The following is a 19,813-nucleotide window of genomic DNA, read 5'->3' on the forward strand; positions in this document are numbered from 1 at the left end:
GAGAGTAAACTGGATGAAGTCTTCTTTCAATGGACATTGACAGCCGAATCCTGGATGTTATCAGCTCAGTCTTCTCTAATTGTTGGTGACCAAATTGTTCAGAAAGGTATGATAGGATATAGAGCCATCTTGGCCCTCCATGAATTTCAGGGTTTCATGTAGGTAGTAGGAAAGTACACCATGCCACTTTCCATCGAACTGTCTCTCGCGTGCAAGCTCATGAGGTCCGCAAGCGGCAATGACCATATACCCATCTGGATCAACAATCCAACTTGGAAGGGTATGGGCGTCCCTGAAGATATTCGATGTCTTACCACGTTGTCCCGTGGAAGTGGTGGGCTCTCCTTGACCAGACGCCTTAATGAGTGTTCGCACCGCACTGTTCGGTTCACAATTCTCGCGATAAAAGGCCCCGGAGAAACAGCAATCTAGAACGAGAGAAACGAGGAGTCCCTTTTCAACCATGCGATTTATGTAGCCGGCGAGGACGATGCCCTGCAGATCTGCCGTATCTGTAGCATCCTCGTTCAAAACCACCAGTGCCACATGATGATCGGCAACAATATGTGGGGAAGGATTTTTGGGAGAAAGCATACGATCCCCATGGCCCGAGTAGTGGATAAGCACCTGATCGCCAGGCTCTGACATGGAGAGGATCTTGGTCAAGTGCTCTCTTATGTTGGATAAAGTAGGCCATTTCGCAGGGTCTCCAGTGAGCCCCTTGGAGCCCGGTTGTTCAGGCGTTGTCGCTGTTAGGGCGGATATTTGACTACTCGGGACATTGCTTTCGGCATAGCGCTGGATAAGTTTGATATCATTCACACAGCCTTTCAAGGGTTGGGTAGGGTAGAAGTTGACGCCGATGAGTAATGCCCAGCGAGACATGCTCTGTTAAGCCTAGACGGATAGTGGTAATCGCTGACAATTTGATACAGAAAGGGAGATCACATATAAGATATTAGACTGATATTTATGCGACGATGGGTGAAAGTTTTTTGTTTTCGCACCATACACATCAAACTCAGAAGCAAGCATGTATGCCTTGCCCAGCCTCATCAACAAGCAGTTCGTAGCCCCGCATCTCTTGGGCGAGAAAAATGAAATACAGGGGGCAGAGTTTGCTGGAGTAATACGCAGTAGCGCCATGCAGGCTCGGGGCTAACAAGGCTGTCCAATTATTTCGTTCTGCGAGTCAGGCGAGGGATTCGGGCAACAATCGTACGAGCAACAAGGCTATCTGGGTTAATATACTGTGCATTGAGAATATGTTCCTAGTCCAAACAGGCCTGAGTTTAGCGAAAGGAGCTCTTGAATAGTTGATTATTCAAAGGTATCCAGCATCTAAAGTAGTCAATAGGTTCGCTAATAGTGGGAAGTGGAGAAAGCTCTTCTTGTTGTAGAGAATGAGGTAGCCGACTGCGTGAAGTGTTGAAGACAATGCACTTTCTAGTCACAGGGGCCTTGTCAACGATCAGAGAGCTACACTGGAGGGGCTTAGTGTTCAACATTCCGACAAAGCACATGCGTGTGCAGGACTACGTCGCCTCGGCCGGGGAATCCCCCAGCCTACTGCAACCCTGCATCCTGCAATAACGACGTCGCCATCCTATCTAGAGCATTCTAGGATTCGATTTGCGGCGGTAAAGTATGAGGTGATTTGAATGCTCTTGCGAAATCAAAAAGACAAACTATGAGACAGGTAGTTCAAAGCGCAACAGCCTCTAGGATGTACCGGAGATCGGCTGTAGTGATCCTAATGTCGCTTTCGTTTGGCATGGGGGCCCTATCGAATAGAGCATGGAAAGGAATGATAAGAGGTGCTCCTTGCACTGCATTACGGGTGACGGTGACCTCCTGAAGGCAGAATATCTGCTGGTTTACCGGCAGTTGCTGGGCGAATGGGGGCATGAGGGCCGGCTGCTGTCTGAGGTTGAGAACATAGGGTCGAGGGGCCGGATTGGGGGCATTCGGCGGGAGAAGTTGCCACTTCCGGACCTCCACGCTGGTACTCAGTAATTTGATCGTAACAACAATGCGCACGGCGCCATTCGAGTTATGAAACCACCACTTTGCGTCCTCTTCCAGCCGATTCCGGGATTCTGTTACCCCTGTCTCTAACACGAGGGTCGGCCAGCCCGGTGGAGTGCCACTAACGGGTGCTCGACTCCTAGGCCAAAAGATTTGATCACCTTGCTTCCCTTTCGTGCCAGTCGGGGAGGTATAGTTGCTGGCGCCTCCCCAGCTTCCGTCTGAACGCGATACACCCATGAGTGTGGCTTCTCTGTCGACGTGTGACGACAATCGATAGGTGGGTGACTCGTGCAAAAAGCCAGGCAGAACTTTGATCAGGATCGTATCTCCGTCCCATTCCAATCGAAATGGAATTGCGTCCAAGGTGTTCGCGTCTTCGGCAAGCCTGGTAATCACTTGCATCGGGACCTGGCGTACCAATAGATACTGATTCCCCTCTACGTCATCCTTAAGTCTGTCGAGCACAACTGTTGCCAGTCTGCTGAGCTCCCCAAGAGTTGTGAATTCGATACTGATATGTCCCTCGGGGAGGCCGTTTGTAATGGCATAAGGACCTCGGATCACTTCCATGGTTCGCAAACGGGGATATATAAGAGTCCCTTTGCTGCGATTGTCAGAGATTGTGGCCATTTTGGAAAGGAAATACACTTGAAAGTGTGGGTAGTCTGATATGTTCGTGGAAGGGCCAACGAAAGAGGGATCATTCAGGTGAGCAGGTGAGACGTAAACTTGAAGAGAATTGAGGATGATGGGTGCCGAGAAGGAAGAGAAATGGGAGGAAGAATGGGAGGAAGAGTGAGAGAAGTGGTGAGAGGAGTGGTGAGAGGAAGGGTGAGAAGAAGAGCCAGAGGATGAGTGAAGAAGAGGTGGGGGAAAGAGCGACCTGAGAGAAATAGGTTGCAAGGAATGTTATAAAATTACGTACCTTAATTTCGATAGCTAATGTCTTCCTTTGGCTTTGGCTTCCCTTTTCATGCTCCCTTCAAAAGATTATACAAGAGACAGAGTGAAGTTTTATGAGAAATCAGTGATAAAGTATAAAATTACGTTGTTGGCTGTCATGACTCGTTTGTTGGACCGGGATTCACTTCCAAATTACTATGACGTCTACCGATGGAGGGTGGCCTTCTACCACGAATGATTCATATAAATTAATTTGCGGAGTTATCAACATAGTAGAAAAGAATCTGCGAACTCAATAGAGAAAGACCAAACAAACACCTTGACTGGCCAGCGATCGCCGCAAGCCTTATCAACTTATCTTCTTTACGCAAGCCAACAATCCTCCCTCTACTCTCTTTCTGTCAAACATCTACTTCCCAAGGGCCTTGATAGCTTGATGATAATAAACATGAAATAGCGAGTTACTCGGGCATCTAATCCCATGGCTTTCCACTTTCTAGGCATTCTCAGCCCTGCTGGATTGGTCTACTGCCAAGCATGTTCGCAGCCCGCTCACATCTAAGGGCCTCATTTCTATACTGCACGAAGTCTTTTCGGTCCACGCAAATGCTTCCCACGTAACTCCGTCCGTCGTTTCCTAGGCCGCGGATCTAATTCGCAGCGAATAAAGTCGATGATCATGGCGCGGCCGAGCTCGGCGTTCCAGAGTATGTTGTCCGGTCGTAAATTCCCGTGAACGACTCCCAGGGAACGAATTTCCTCCTTAGACCTTACGATCTCGTGCGCAATCGTCCTATCATGCGCTATCCTATGCATAGGCTCGCCCCCCCAGGCCATGATAAGCATGTGGCGGATCTCGCCGGCTCCATGCACGAAGTAGTATTTGGCCAAATTGATTGCTCCTAGGAAGACTGGAACGGCAGATCCCTGTACTTGCCAGAATACACGATACACCTCTATTTCACGCGAGACCTCGTTCCAAAGCCGGGAAGTCGTTCCCTTGCCGATCACAATATATCTATACGCAGTGCAGGTGACCTTAAACAACACTCCCGATTCACCGCAGCCCCCTAGAGATTGACAGTCTCGATCAATATTGTCATCTAATTGCTCTTTGAGTTGCCGGATCAGCGTGGCAGCGTCGATAAAATATAAACTGCCGTTCCCTTTCTGTCGATGGAGTATGAAATTCGGGCAATTATCATCCAGCTGACCACCCTGTTGAAGGCTACGTAAACATTTCTGGGTACAATATAGTGCGACATGCCGCTGACCCTGATCGCCGCTCTGAGTATAGTGAAATCCTGCCTGGCGTGCCGATCGTTGAATGAACAAAAACGAAGGAGATGACGTAACCTGACTAAAACCACGCTTCCTTCCTCCTGGAGCTTGGTCTGCGTCGGAATCGAAATCGATGTGTGATCTCAAATTCGGCGGTGCGCAGCTCGCTCGAGACCGGATAGACATTCAATGTGTGTTAGCGGGCGACTGAGCAAAAAACAACGATGGTAAATATTCTAATGCGGTATTCTCCGATACCGTATATTCTGAGCCCGGTGGGCTCTGTCGCAATTCCGATTCAGGAATCTGAGAACGTGTGTGATCGAAACTGGTCTTCCACTTTGGTAGCTTTCCAGCATTATTGCGCCACTCCTGGTTACGATATTTTGAGCGAAAACTCATAAGGCATAAACACAAGACGCGGGCAACGACCGTTAGTGGCTGCTGTAAAAAGTCCACGTTATCCTCCTGGTCTACTTCCATGTTGGGTTCACAGAGATGGTAGTATAAAATACCTGATTCGTCATAAGGTACCCACAGCAGAACCAATGCGAAACCATTAATCAAATACGAGTACTCGAGCCCTTCCTGGATCATAACATGAAACTCCTGAACGATAGCAGAGCCGATTAGCCGAATTGCATTATCTCTCAGTTTCTCGGGCTCTTCCATAGAAATAGAGTCCGACATAACTACCTCGTCCCAGAACTGCATTGGTCGCAAACCCGCCCGAAGGTTCTCAACAAACAGTTTGTGATGCAATTTATATTCAACTGTCATAATAATCATCTTATAATCGCCTTCAACGCAATAAATGCAATACTGATCTGGTCGAGAACGTCCGGAACCCTGCGAGTTATTCACATGCGACCGGTCAGCGTCGTCGAGGGTGTTATTATGATTGTCGAACCGGACTCCATCACCCAAGTGAAACTCTTCTTGGGCAGTAGGTATCTTGCAAAATTCTGAAATGATAGCATGAACATAATCTTCTACGCTAAATCGCTCGTAACTCTCCAAATCCTGTTCACTACTTATTGCCCTGTTGCGGAAGCGCTGCCCCAAGTCCTCTAACACGAAGCGAGGCGAAAACAGACGTGCCGCAGTCTGTCCAGGTGACTCTAAATAGGTGCAAACCGAACAATACACCTCTTGCTGCCTGACTATGCAATCGATCCAAGGCAGCAGCTGCAGCGAACAACATTTTCCTGTAGACGCTGGTATCTTCCCCGTCGTAGAGCGAAACGGGCTTTCGGCCCTCAGAGACAGAATCAAATAGATGTAGCAGTAGCTAATAAGCTCGGCAAATGTCGTTCGTCGCGTTTGTTCTCTTCCCTGATCTCTTTCCTGCTCTGCTTGTTTCCTTAAGTGTGCTTCCCGCAAAAAGAGTGCTTTGTAATCTGGCGGACTGCTGTTAGCCATCTTGTCAAACGCGGTTGATCCCCTCGTCTAGGCGGGCATGCGGAGAAGTCGCCGTGGTTACCACATCGGATGACATGACCAAGCAGTCAGTGAATGTGGTTTTCCGGTTTCCGATTCATCAACAGGACGATCAATGAGATGCGAGCAAATTTCAGGGCATTAATGATGGAACTGTAGAGATGATGGGTGCTTGAAATGATGAAAGGTCTTCGAGGTCTCGAAGACCGCGAAACTACGGGGAAGCTAGACCTACTGCGGGTCACAGGTGCACTAAACTATATCGAGTAAGCGTATATCCGGTAAGCGCGAACGCCTGGTTAGTAAATAGAAACATCCCAACTTTGAAGCTACTGGGCCCTAAGTTGGCTAAAGAATTGCCCCATAAAAGGTTCTCGCCCACGGCCCGCAGTGGTGAAACAAGCACCCATTAGTGCATTGAACTATCTTCCAAGCCCCGTGGGAGGTTGCGCCCACAGAAATTTCAAATATCATGCGCTCCCCGAGGTAGACCTCAAAGAATTTATACTTGGTCCCTTGTCAACAACATGCTTGCAACCAAACCCACGCAGGAGTCCCCATCAACCCCGACACCGTTCATATGGCGTCTGTTTAATCTCTCGCGCCGGATATCTAGAATCTAAGTGTTGATCAGCTCTATATCACGGGCAAAATTCGGAACTAATCATAGCAACAATAAATAAGATATTTGTGTTATAATATTACCACTGGCATTTTACCTTTCCTGTTGCTACTATCGAAAGACCCCAACAAAACAGTTTGCCGGGAGAGACACCGAGGTTTGTGCATTGTTTTGAGTGGTGGCTTCTTAGTTCTGCTTATAGTACATACCTTTCTGCGAGCCTACGTTGAAGTTTCTACTTGTCGCAAAATCTGATTATATTATTGTGAGGTATTAAATAAGAGATTCCAGAGCCTGTTGTCTGGTTCTTCAACCATCTAGTAGAGCCAGGAAGCCCTAGCTTCCAACAGGTCATCTACGCACAAATGATGTATCTTCTTTCAATATACTCCAGCACATAATGGTTATTCTGACTGATCTTTCAGTGATCCAACTAGCTGTGTTTAAATAGTTTGGTTAAAGACAGTACCTATAAAAGAGTCTTCTATTGAGGCCTACCAGCCACCAGTCTACACTTCAATGCATATCACGTTTCAATGCCAAGATTATAAATGGCGTCTCAGACAGTATAAAACATATTCAAATGGATCTCCATATAAAGACTGACAACTAGCCGTTGATATTCATAGACTCGTAACATAAATTTGTGGAGCATACTCCGCACAGTGCCTTTAAGTCCCTACAGGGTGATCATTTTTCTCGAACTTGGTTCCATTCAAATGGATAAAAGTGTCCAGGACGCGACGCAAGGGATCAACACTATGTGTATAGGATCAGGAACGGTGATCTGGAGCTTGATTTCCACGCCTTTTCTATCCAGTGCGGCTGAGGTCGTACCGATCATCATACGAAATACATGTATGGCATAAAGGAGCATTTGCATCTGGCCTCGAAGCTCGAGGAATCATCAGTAAGCTCGACAACAAGTTGGGGACAGGATACGGGGACACAACCCATTGCATATAAAATACCTTTATGAGACTCGCGTTCGTTGCTCTCAGTTCAAGTCTCACTGCCGTATCGGCGGTTCCGGACTACACAACAAATGTCAGCTGCCACTCCTAGCCCAAAACCAAGTGTTTTCCTAAGTCCTTTGTTTGATACTCCTCAACGAGGCCCTATAGGGAAAGCAAGGTATTGACCGTGAAGGAATTCTATATTACTTTTGGGGTTGTTGGTGCCTATGTGTCCCGGCCAAATGCAACATGTATAGATAGGAGCATCTGACATTAATTTTCCCAGTGCCATGTGAATTGATGACCGTTGGGGAGTGCACTCTTCCAGCAAGACCAGAGATCCATTCGTTTTCTTCAATCCCATGCTAGTGCTTACTTTTTGCCAACGGTGGATGATTATCCGGCTCCCCAACGCTTACCTGTACATATATCAGTGACAGCATCTAACCGCATGCCAAGTAACTTGGGGAGCGTACAATCACTTCAAACATACTCGGCGCTCGGTAAGCTCGGACAGCGTAGGAATAGCATACATCATTGGTTCAAGATAGCAGGCTATAGTCCCCTTGGAGGTAATACATGGGTCTGGGGACGGTGGTAAGTGGAGAAAGCTCTTCGTGTTGTATAAAACGAGGTTGTAATTCCATGGGCTGACATTGATGCGAAAGAAGCTGTGGAACCGTCTGGGTAAGATTGTGAAGACAATGGATTTTCCATGATCACAGTGACGTTGTCGGTCACAGGGTTGTGGTGGAAGGAATCTTTTGTCTTTGGCTCGCATGAATCTCAATACTACAGTCAATGAAGTCTTTTTATTCATGTCGTCCGGCTGCGAAACAACTTGTGTGTATTTCCAAGTTCAAATGTCTCTACAGTAGTCTGGCACTCCGCACGCAGGAATCTAGAATGAGAAAGTAAACAAGGCTAAGGGTGGGAGAGAGGTGGGCAAGGCCGTGTGTAGGATTGTAAGGTTCCACCATGAAATCAGATGCTGGAGCCATAATGCTATCACGCCAGTCAATCATATAGGCTAGCATTTGTACCACAACATCAACTATGCCTCACAATTAGAAGAGGCTCGCAGCGACTCCATCTTGAACTACAGTTTCCGGGAGGGCTTGAGCGCTCAAGAACCGGAAGATATCCCTGGATCAATTGTATTTCTGTAATACATTGGTAGGCTGGTTCTGAGAAGTCGACTCAAGTCAGTATGCCGCTTATTCTAATTCCGGGTCACATCAGGTTAATTAGCATCCCTATATTCAACATCACATTGTATCTATTCTTTGTCAACAAAACTAAATCGGCGGATTACTGTTCTACTTTCCAACATCCGTGAGTCTATCAAAGATGTGAACCAGGTTCGAAGCAGGCAAACGAAGAATCGACGCATTCGACCCACGAAGTTGATTTCATGTTGAAGCCGGGGAGGTCTGTGACACCCAATGTCGCTTCTTGCATCCCACGTGTTGCTTCAGAAACATGAAGGCTGGAAGCTGACATGCTAGACAAGCACAGCATAGGCTATACGGAGGGTTTCGTCTTTAGAACAGAGGCTCGGGGGTTTGAACTACATTGGACATGCCACATTGTCAGATTCTATGTTGTACCGATATGTCTTACCTCCTCACCCGTTTTCTTCGGTCGATGCATAGGAAGTGTTGAAACCTTGAATATAAATATGGGGATTTAGTTCGCTCCAAGGTACCCTTTGTATTATCCCAAACACTTCCTTCAAATCAAAGCTATTGACTTTCAGACTTCATCAGCTTGGTTTCCGCAGTGAAAATGAAGTTCTACCTGCCTTTGACCCTCCTTCTTGCTGCCCTGGCTATTGCTGCTCCAGCAGAGCCGGAGGTAGACGACGACGTTTCTCCGGCATGGTGCCGTGACTTGAATCGATACAATCAATGCTTGAACGTAGGGTATCCTCCCATCACCTTCTGTGAACGTTCTCACTAACAGGAGCTTGACAGAGCTGCGGAAGACATGATCACAGATGTCGTAACGTGAGTCGAATTGATCCTTAGGCTCTGTAGCGTAGGAAACTGACCAGCGTTTTTTTGACTTCTTTCCTGAGCAGGCATGCTACACCCACTTCTGCAAATGAACCGGCTCTTAAGGATGATGGTTTGGAATGGACTGGAATAGGATGAACTGACTGTTGTTTCTCACTCGTCTGTTGTTAAGTGGCCGCCCGAGTTCAACAAGTAAGGTACATCGTTGGATATGCGTTTCTTGAAGAATTTTTTGACGAGGTGTCCTTTACTCCTCCGGCTTATTTGTTTGTTTGTTGTTTGCCTTGTGTTTCGTTTCAATGATAGCCGCTTCCAATCGATTAGTATTGAATGCAGTGGTCAATGAAGTTATTATCGCGATGATATCAACGATTAGCAACAGGGTCCCAGCCATCAAGAACCGTGGACAGAAAATAGCAAACAGCATCAGATGGCGGCGAAGGATACTAGCCCATACCGCCGTTGAGAACGTCCATACCGTGTAGACCAAAACATGCACTGTCAACACCTTGGTGACAACATGAGTTCCCCTGGAGTGTGCACCTTGTGATATGATCAGAGGGGTTGAGAATGCAGCGACAATCGGACCAGCAAAAGTGTTGAGGAGTACAAATAACGGGGACCAAGGGTAATGAATATCCTGTGATAGGATATAGGCAGCTTCCCATTGAATGCTGGAGAAGGTTGCGTTATGACCAGTGCCAAAGAAGTGGAGAGCACCTAATAGCGCAGTAATTGTAGGCCCGATGGTATCATTGCGAGAGTGATTGAGCAATTTGCGGAGACTGAGGATCTGGAGATAGAGTATAGATAAGGAGCCACCTCCCATCGGGCCACTCGCCAAAATGCAGATCATCAAGATGGATGTAGTGATGACCATATTACACTGAATGGAGGTCATGCTCGTGGTCCATTTTGAAGTCAGAGCCATCCCACTGCCAGCGAGTGCAATAGCCAGAGAGAGCCTGGAAAAGATAACGCGAGGCACCTGGGAGAATATGGTGATATTTGTGTCTTCGAACCAACCGATCCTATTGGCAGAATCCAGGGTCCAATAAACAGCATTGAATAAAAGTGCCATGGGCATACCAATGTGGCACCATATCCAGAGGAGCATGCTTCTTGGTAGGACTGGACCAAAGGCTATTCGACTGGCCACTGGAATTATTATGGTTATGAAAGAGGGAATGAGCAGCTGCCAGCCCATCACGCTACCCAGGCGATGGTATGTCGACACGCAAAATGGAAGCTGTTCTTCCCGTCAATAGCGACTCAGCGACACTAGCCTGGTCAGGGCTGCAAAGGAAATGCAGAGGAGAGGCCCCGCAGTATTCTTTCCTTTGTTAAATGTCCTATGTGATGCTGAGAGAGCACAAATTCCAAATGTTGCAAGAAAGGTTAGTACAATATGGTCTTCCCAAACGGTGAAAGAATTAGAGGCAAACCCGATCGAAAGCAGAATGGTAGATCCCATTGCCAATACATTCCAGAATGCCAGTCTCTGAGAATTCTTTGTTATCTGGGCCGCCCCGGAAAGGCGAAAATGACAGTTTAGTAGCATGAAACTACTAATTGTCGTGCCTAGGATGACTCCCTCCATGATGCAATATTCCCCTGGCCATGTCAAAGCAACATGAGATGAACAAATGACTGAAGCTGTTATGGCTCCCATTTTGATCACTTCAGAAGAGGTCCCGGGGAAGAAGCTGTATTGGTCAGGCGTGCAGATACGAAGGAACAGTGCGAGGGCTCCAAAGGACAGCATGACCAAGCCCTCTAGCATGTGTAGGATGCTGAAATGTGTCCATATACGTTTGTAATGCTGCAGGATCCTCATTTGGTAGCCGCGTAACTGTTGCGATGCTGCTTTCAAAGAAGAGTTGTCTCGAAAAACAACTTCTTTCCAAGAGGCATTTCGAGGAAGGTCCAGATTGTTGTACTCAAGGGAATGCATGGTATTCTCCATTTCTGCTGTGTATTCTCGGTGGAATCGTTCCACTTGTGCAAACGACAACATTTGTGAATGCACCAGTTGCCTCCAATTATCGCCGGTCGGTCCAATAAAAGCCTCTTCGATGGGACTACCCAAGTTGTTGAAGGGAATCGGGACCCCCAGGAGGAGCGATAAGGTTGGGACAAGGTCAATCTGACGGATGGGTCTTTTGCCAGTGTGCGACACCGGGTCCTCTGGATAGCGTGGCAAGTGACCGAAATGCTTGCCCCGAGCATGCATCCACAAGGCTGCTTGTAACTCATCCTCGGTTTCGCCGCCATGGTTTCCATGTCCATCCATCCCATGGTCGCCCATAACAATGAACAACGTGTTTTCGTCGAGGGAATTGATAATATCTCGTATGACACGGTCCATTTGCTTCAGTTTCCTGGTCATTTCAGGGTGCGCGGGACCGAATCGATGGCCAACGTGATCTATTCCTAGAAGATGAGCAAAGATTATATCCCACTCCTTCTGGCTAGAGCTAATAAGGGGCAGAAGGTGTTTGTCCACGTCATTGTCCACTGTGTCGAGGTCAGCAATGAGCAAGGAATCGTGCGCGCGGGACAGGTTGGGTAGGAAATGATTCGGAAACAGTTTTGTCCATGTATCGTCTCCAAGATGCACCAGTCTTTTTCCTGCTTTGTGTAGTTGCGTGACAACATTATCTTCTAAAAGTGCAGAACCTGCAAAATTGGCACCAGCTTCGATGAATGTCGGCAGTGTTCCTGTCGTCAATCCCTTCACCCGTTGCAAGGTTGTAGTTGGAGGATCCGCAATAAAGGGGAAAAGGACTGCATTTTGAGGCTCTTGGGCTGCTTTCTCGTGCAGTATCGTGAGGACGTTATGGAAAGGTTGATAGGGATCTTTCCCAGATGACAGTGGCGCAGATGGTATTGTGAAGTCATATCGTAGCGCATCGATAACTACAATCACGGCTTTATCAAAGGACCTGGGCATCCAGCACCCATCCTGAGCATATTGAGAATGGTAGGACTCGTTTTGCCGCTGTGCTGGAATTAGAGGACTGGTACAGATGCTGGAGAACTCCAGCACTCTTCGTGACAGCAGGAATCCTTTAGTGAAAACGTAGAGTCCCACTGTATTGAAAAGCCTAATGTGAGGCGATCGTCAATTAATGAAATGTCGAGACCATCGAATACGTGAGAGGAATCGATCAGGCTTACAGAATCCCAACGAAAAACCTAGGCGATGTCCAACGGGCACCTCTGATTGTCATCTCGATATTGCTGGGCTTTGATTGTGGAGCACTATAACATGTGAAGACCGATAATGAACGGCGAGAATGGTTGCAAAATCACAAAATAAGATCAGTGATGTGTGAATAGCCCAAGGGAATGAGGCTGTCATTCTGCCTTCCTGAACCGCCTGCCTGTCAGCTCAGGTGACACAGACACGTAGGTAATTACTTTCCCACTTGGTGTCAAGCAAAAGAGACGGAGTGAAGGAATTGGAGTGGAGGCAAAGAAAGAGAGAGAGAAAGAAGGAGCGAGAACGATCACAAGTAGACAGAATTTGTTTGAGTTATCACAGACCACTTATGGCGGGATATTGCGAAGCTTTCGAGATCCTTGGTATTTCCTCTTGCTAAGTTTGTAGATAATCAGTGAAACCTTGCCAATAGATTAGACATTAGATCTGCTCTTGAATAATGATGGATTTTCGAGTAAAACTACGAGGTCTTGTTAAGCCTTTTCTATCACATCAGATCAAAGTAAAGATATATAACAGGCTATAGTACAAGCTTAGAACATTCTCTCGCTTTAGTGTTGATCACTCGGCCAACTTTATGAGGTTGCCTTTTATAAAGATAATTACGAATATATTAAGATCTATGGAGTGACTTTTCAAAAGTCATGAGACTGTTAATAGATATTATTTGGTTGCCTATTGAGTGAGTCGTTCATTGCCTACACTATACCAAGCGTGAACTTCAAGCATCCAGATCTTCTCAGCACAATAAATTTAGTAAGAAGTGGAAACACCAAATATCCATCAAAGAGGGGTAACAACAACGACGTAGACTTGTCCTGGCAATTGTCAATCGAAAACCACAGATATTGACATAACATCTCGATTTATGAGCAGATATTACTAATTGCCTTCAATAGTATATAAACTTATGTTAGCACGAATCGGAATACGTACAATAGTACGAATAAAATCTACTGCGTAGGTGTAGGGAGTACTGAGTAGCCTTGAAGTTTATAACACGCATGTGGGGCGTTCGTTGTAAGAGATTAAGCAACACTGAACAACAATTCCAGGTACAGGACTATGCCATTCGAGGGAAACCATGTTGGGTCTGAGAGATCCCTCACGAGATATGCTCTATGTGGAGAAGACTTTTCCTTTCTTGGCCCAAGGGCAAACAGAAAAGAAAGGGAAGAAAAACACACAAAGGTCAAGTAGGTACAGAGTATACCTGGAGTACTCGGTAATCAAAGTGAGTTCCCTAATCCATGTGGGGCCGCCGGTACGCTCAAGACCTCAAACCGGTGAAACATACATGCATTAGCGCAGGGAACCATTTCTCAAGCCCCGTGGGAGGTTCCCATAAGTGGGCCGCGCAGATTGTTAAATTTTAAATATCACTTCCCTAGGCCCCCCAAAAATTTCATACTCGGTCCGTCATCAACATGCATGCAATTAAACCAAGGCAGGAGTCCCCTTCAGCCCCGACTCGGCAAGATCCTCCCCCGAGCCCTTTCATATGGCGTCTGTTCAAGCTCTTTCACAGAATATTTACAATGTAAGTGCTGATTGGCTCTTAATCACAGACGGATCTCAGCATTCTAATCATATAAACCACAGATGGGGTATTTGTGCTATAACGCTACCGCTGTCATTATATCTTTTCTGCTGCTATTATCAAGAACTCGATAAAGCAGTGTGTCGGGAGAGACACCGTGATTTGAACCTTATCATGGCCGGTGGATTCATCATTCTGTTTCTAGTACAGTCCTTTTTGCGCGCTTATGCTGAAGTTTCGACTGGTCAAGTCAATCAATAAGCTCTATGGAGTAGCAAAGACAATTGCCCAGAAATTATTGGTAATCGGGAACTACATGCACCTAAGAGTTCCATATTGTAAGCTGAATGAGAGTACATCTAGCAGACATGGTGAGTCAATAATATCTACTTTGAGGAAGCAATTGTAATCATGCCCTGTGTTTGGACATGGATAGTTACACCTTCCTGCTGAATGTGTGACCCTAGGATTATAAAACTTTTTATATGATCTTCCTGATAATACAGCCCAGTCCCCTTTGAGAGGACATGAATGTACTTCATATAAATAGGTTATCAAACACTCCTTGGGTTTCCTTATCAAAGCGCCGATACATATATCAGGTACAGTACAGAACTATGGCAAATGTTTCGAGAATAAACAATCATCGACAACTCTATTAATCCCATCCATGAAATTAGCGTAACAGTCCTGGTTAGTTTATTAGAACAAATAACAAAAGAGAATACATGGATAAAAGGGCAGAAAGGAGAATCAACCACTCTCCCCCCACACCTCCGCAATCTTCTTACTCAACACCTTCGCAATCTTCTTCCTCCCCACGAGCGTTTTCATCTGCTCAGACACCATTTCCTCCCGATCCTTTGGATTTAGTTGTTCAAACGCCTGGATGAATGCCTGTGGGGTTTGCCAGCGACGCTGGATCTCGAGAGCCTTATCGCCTGTGACGCCACGAGTGCACATGAGCATTTTCAGGAAGACGTCGCGCAGTGCGAGGACATCGGATTTGGAGGTTAGGATTGAGAAGGTGGGGAAAGTGACAGCGTACGTAACGGATGAAGAAGAGAGTTCTGCTCGAAGACGTTCGAGGGCGTTGAGGTAGGATTGAGAGGAGGAGAGCTGGCGACTAGGTATTAAGCTGAGGGTGTTGGTAGGAGAGGGGGCAGTGGTGGGAGATTCAGAAGAGGAGGAAGGCAGAGTGAACATTTTCTGCAACAGAAAGGTCATGCGCGCGAGGTAGCGGATCGTGTCGTCGAGGTTCTTTGTCTTCTTGACGAAGTATCCGTTGACGACTTGCGTGGAGGCGATCGCTGATGCTACCATTTCTTGATATTTCAGGGCCGAGGCGCTGCCGGTGTCCTGAGTAATGTTGAATTCCTCGACCAGGTAGATGACGTTCTTCATGCCGGATCGCCGAAGACGGAATTTCTGCTCGTGAAATCGTCCATCTTTAATGGAGCCGACGAGGTCGTCAAGGCGCTTTCGCTCCACGATCCAGTCGAGCATGATTTCGTCGCCTTCTTCTCCGTAATTTTGCGATAGGTATGCTGGGTCATGGAATTTGGCGACCCACATGGCGTCACCGAGTTCAAGGGCTCGTACCTCCGGTGTTACACCTTTCTTGCTGAGTTCGTTGGCAATGTAGTCCCTATCCTTGGATGTGCGGACTTCCCGGATGTCCAGGACCAGCTGGACGGTGAAGCTGCTTGGGGGGATGGTGATGGGCGTGATCTCCTGGTCTTCGGTTGGGTTCGATATGCCGGTATCGAAGCGGTGTTCTTCGGCGCTATCTTGCCGCGACAGCCCTGGCATCGACCCCACGTTTAGGGGCTGAGCGCTGAGACGGGAGTCGGATGGTTCCTATCCTGGTTAGAGCTTACTCAGTATAGGCTAGTCATAATAGACATACCGACTGACCCCGGAAGGGTAAGGTACTTTTATTGAATTCAGGCAGAGTCTTTTGGATCCTTTTGGCAACCTCCCATCCATCCTCCGTGAGCGCATACCTCTTCAAAGGATGTCCATGATCGTAAACAAGGTCTTTCTGAATGAGCGTTTTCATCGAGTTCCACGCAGTGAAGTACTTCGTCGGATCAGTCGGCGTGGTGAATGAGCTGTCGCAGTATGGTTGTGCCGTCTCAATCAGCTGCGTTTTCGTCATGCTCTGGTTCGAGTTCTCGTCGAGAGTCCCAAGACCCAGCAGTAACGCGTATGGTCCGGAGCGCAAGGCCGGCACATAAGGTTTTGCCTTTCTAGGCTTCTTGGCTGGTTTTGGGTCGATCTCATTCCCATCCGAGACTCGCTTCTTGTTTGCTGTGCTCGTTAGGGAACCTACCAGTGAACCTTGAACGGTAAGGGAAAGGCTCACCGGTATTAGGATGTTCGGGCATGGGAATGCCATTTTCTGAGCAGTGAGCCTTCAGCTTCTCAGTTAGCCGGTCGCATAATTTGGGACCAAGGCCATTCAGCTGCTGTGCTTCGGACGGGTGTTGAAATACGAGGGGACATGATTTCATCGACTCGTACGCCTTCTTGTACCTAGGAAGCAGTTAGTGTAGGTAAAGAGAGGATTTGAGATGTACGAACACCGTGACGCCCTTGCTATTGCGCTCGCGTGCTTCATCAAGCCAGCTCTTGATCCACGATAGAAAGAGAGGATTCGAACAGGATTCGGTCATGGTTTCCTTAGTTTTTGGATGGTGTGAGAGACGTGTGACATTGTTTTGCAAAGAAAAAGACGGGAACATGGCTTATGTAAGCGGTTTCTGCCTGATCCATTCGGCATGCAAGAGATTGGAGACTGCCGCTCCAGGTTGCACTACCTCAATAATACACTTGAACTTTTCTTATTCTGGGCTTTCTCCTCGTAGCGAGTGTGCTATTGGTAGATTGTACTCACATACTACTCCCTGTAGTGCTTCAATGGCGTGAATATTTTTTGATTCAGGTACGCCCTATAAGAGTACGAGCTTTAGTAAATATATTTCTACCAAACGGTCGCACCGCAGTGCACCGCTTGAACTTTCTTCCAGTTTCTCAGGGTTAGCCGTGCATGCCGTTCTTCTCTGGGAAGTAGTTTTCATATCTTGCCGACACGCGAAATCTTTATGCTCTGGTTGAGGGCTAGTCCGCCAGCCTGTGGTTCATAGCTCTGATTGTAGTTCGACAGAAATTTGTACACAGGGCACAGCACACCTTGGCTCGTTATCGACCGGCTGGAGCTCTAAAGGTAATGAACAGAGCGCTGCCTATGCTTTGCGTCTATGGCTATGGGGATTAGACTTGTAGATCAACTACTTGCTACCGATAAGGTACCTTGAATATCTGGCGATCTGGTTTGGTACATAGTATCAACTCACTAGACAATTTGTCGAGGGCCAAGTTTACGATCAACTGGACGCCTTCAATTAGAGCCTCGAATAGTGGTGTTCCCTATTGAGTATGTCAACGATATTTACCTCTTGGCATCTAGTGATACCTCGGGATAATATTTCTTTCTCAACGTGTACTGAGATGCTCTAATTACGTGGATGAGCTAATTCTGGGCTGGAGATTTGGCCTGTTGGTATTCCAAACTGAGTTTTTGATGAACCAGTTGAGTAAGGCCGTCCTGCTTGACTATGGTATTGTCCTATCTATGTGGTCGGTTCTCGGCCTGAGCTGTATGCTACACATCTCTGTCACAGAGTAGAAAAGACACATGGAAGGTAGTATATAACATACGTATCTAGTGGGGTAATCGGCCGATATAGTATTCTAAGTATCACGAAGAAGTCGTTGTCTACTTGTTATCTTGTTTCCAGTCAGCTTTCCGCTTTTCATTCTGATTTCACTTCTGGGGCGTTCTCGCTCTTTAAGTCTTGGGAGAATGTGAACGTGTATAGAAGACTGGGTTAGATTGACTGACCGATTGGTCTCAGCGTTTTTCTCTTGAACATTGCGCACGCAGAATGACATGCCCAGAAGCTATGGATTCTATTGCTAAATGTGCTAATGCATGGTTCTAGCGGACATGTTCAAGCATGAAAGCCTAGACTTGAAAGTCGGCAAGAAGTATAGATTCAGCATCCCAGTAAAAGATATAAGGGCTTGAGGAGCGTAGGCCTGAGGCACACTACCACTCGTCGTGGTGATACTTCACTCCCCTCTCGACTCTTTCATTCTCCGGCAACAACCCGCTTACATCGGTACGTATACACTTCCAGACCCCATCGATTTGGATATAGTTTCATCATCATGTTCCATTCTCTGGTGTCTTTCAGCTGTCATTCCCTTGTTTCTTTTAATCTCTTCCCGTTCTGCTGGTACGTGGCTGTATCCTCGTTGGCAGGCGAGTCGGCGGACTACTGAGTCTTCAACTTCAACTCCCATCGTTTCCCCTCCATTCCAGCTATCGTTCATTATATTTTCCTTCTATATTCCCATTTCCATGTGTCTTCTATCATCTCTTGTGGCTCCAAGGCTGTATCCTCGCTGGCAAGCCAGTCTGCGGACTACTGAGTCCGCTGTTTTGACTTTCATCACCTTTTATCCATTTCCAGCTTGTCTCTTCTTGTACTCCCCTTGCAATTGCCTTCCTCCTACCATACATCTCAGCCATGTGGCTTACGGTCCGAATATGGCCCTAAGCACGAGGTAAAGACACTAAATGAATTTTGCTGACAAAAGTAGATCGAAATAATATACCCTTATTTCAGAATGACAATGGTAAGTCTATCTCCTGATAATACCCATGAATTAGCGAGTATTGTCGTCAATATACTAATGGGTTGTTTAGGACATTGCTGCGATCTCCAAAGCCGCAGGCGAAGCTGCCACCACTGCTGCTAGTAAGCTCCGCAGGGACATAGCCAAAATATACCCAGGTCTAACATAGTCGCTATAGCGGTCGCACTCTCTGCCGGTGCTGGCGTCGCCGCCGCCGCCGCAGCAGGGGCAGCGGCCTCAGGCGCAGTCATGGCCGCCTCCACCTCTGCCCTTGCCACCAGAGGTAAGTTCTCAAGGGACTTTGTTAGAATACACTCGGATTATTATGTTCTAATGCGCTACTAGCCCTCTACTTCTCCGACCGCCGTTCCGGTCAGTCCTCAAGGGACTCTGTTACTCAAATGAAATCTAATGTCACCTAGCTCCCTCCCCCTCCGGCGCCCCCTCCAAGCGCCACAAAGGCGCTGTGTTCAACTCGTACGCGGTGCAGAGACGTATCGCGGATAGGGAGAAAAATAAGAAGAATAATGAAGAGGGGAAGGACGAGAAGAAGGGAGAGTTCCCTGTTAAAGAAGAGAGCTTCTATGAATAGATCGTGTTTGTAGTTATGTCGTGGGGGAGCTTTTTCTTCTTTTCCTGTTTCCTTTATGGAAATCGTAATTTCCTGGTATCATCCTAAGTAAGTAGGTATAAATCAAGGTTGAGTCGTCCCTAGCAGGACATTCGGCGGGCTGCCAGAGCCCTGGATAGTCGAAACAGTGGATCGAACAGACTGGTTCTATAAGAAACGATCGTTGCCTGACGGGTGAGGCAGAAAGATCCTTCCAAGGCGTAGATCATCTCCAAGATCGGCCAGTGCGCAGTGAGATGGAAGTACTAAATTGGCTCCCGATCTTGTTTTTCTTCGATCTAGCTGACCACAGTGAGCCGGCTAAGTAGGTCAGTCGTTCAAGCTCACAGGGGTCAAAGAACCCAATGAAGAGCCTTATTGCCCGGGTGGGTGACTGACTGCAGAATGACGTCATCAATTGTCCACTGAGTAGTCCCTGGCACAATACTCGCCCTGATCGAAAAGGAACACAAGGAGTC

At 47.2% G+C, this 19,813-nt stretch overlaps 4 protein-coding genes across 4 annotated transcripts; 1 reads left to right on the forward strand and 3 right to left on the reverse strand.

The window, feature by feature from the left end:
- Window positions 1–75: 75 nt before the first annotated feature.
- On the reverse strand, window positions 76–885 carry LDX57_001853 (uncharacterized protein; the record flags this gene model as incomplete). The annotated part of the gene is made up of 1 exon (XM_046083497.1): window positions 76–885. One exon carries the CDS (start codon window positions 883–885, stop codon window positions 76–78), a length of 810 nt encoding a protein of 269 aa, XP_045939454.1.
- Window positions 886–1,698: 813 nt separating this feature from the next.
- LDX57_001854 (uncharacterized protein) lies at window positions 1,699–2,601 on the reverse strand (the record flags this gene model as incomplete). Its single annotated transcript, XM_046083498.1, has 1 exon — window positions 1,699–2,601. One exon carries the CDS (start codon window positions 2,599–2,601, stop codon window positions 1,705–1,707), a length of 897 nt encoding a protein of 298 aa, XP_045939455.1. The 3' UTR covers window positions 1,699–1,704.
- An 11,864-nt stretch (window positions 2,602–14,465) lies between these two features.
- Window positions 14,466–16,706, reverse strand: MUS81 (crossover junction endonuclease MUS81). Its single transcript, XM_046083499.1, has 4 exons — window positions 16,604–16,706; window positions 16,386–16,555; window positions 15,927–16,330; window positions 14,466–15,877 (listed from the first exon to the last, which is right to left on the reverse strand). Exons 1-4 carry the CDS (start codon window positions 16,693–16,695, stop codon window positions 14,771–14,773), a joined length of 1,773 nt encoding a protein of 590 aa, XP_045939456.1. The 5' UTR covers window positions 16,696–16,706; the 3' UTR covers window positions 14,466–14,770.
- Window positions 16,707–18,715: 2,009 nt separating this feature from the next.
- On the forward strand, window positions 18,716–19,316 carry LDX57_001856 (uncharacterized protein; the record flags this gene model as incomplete). The annotated part of the gene is made up of 5 exons (XM_046083500.1): window positions 18,716–18,724; window positions 18,795–18,846; window positions 18,903–19,007; window positions 19,070–19,096; window positions 19,147–19,316. 5 exons carry the CDS (start codon window positions 18,716–18,718, stop codon window positions 19,314–19,316), a joined length of 363 nt encoding a protein of 120 aa, XP_045939457.1.
- Window positions 19,317–19,813: the final 497 nt, after the last annotated feature.

The sequence above is a fragment of the Aspergillus melleus genome, assembly GCF_016097325.1.
Source record: "Aspergillus melleus strain CBS 546.65 chromosome Unknown contig1, whole genome shotgun sequence".
Taxonomy (NCBI): domain Eukaryota; kingdom Fungi; phylum Ascomycota; class Eurotiomycetes; order Eurotiales; family Aspergillaceae; genus Aspergillus; species Aspergillus melleus.

Coding starts and splice junctions, on each gene's coding strand:
- MUS81 (XM_046083499.1), bottom strand. CDS start 16,695: ATGACCGAATCCTGTTCGAATCCTCTCTTTCTATCGTGGATCAAGAGC. Junction 16,556..16,603: donor AATAGCAAGGGCGTCACGGT/GTTCGTACATCT, acceptor ACTGCTTCCTAG/GTACAAGAAGGCGTACGAGT. Junction 15,878..15,926: donor TACCCTTCCGGGGTCAGTCG/GTATGTCTATTA, acceptor TAACCAGGATAG/GAACCATCCGACTCCCGTCT.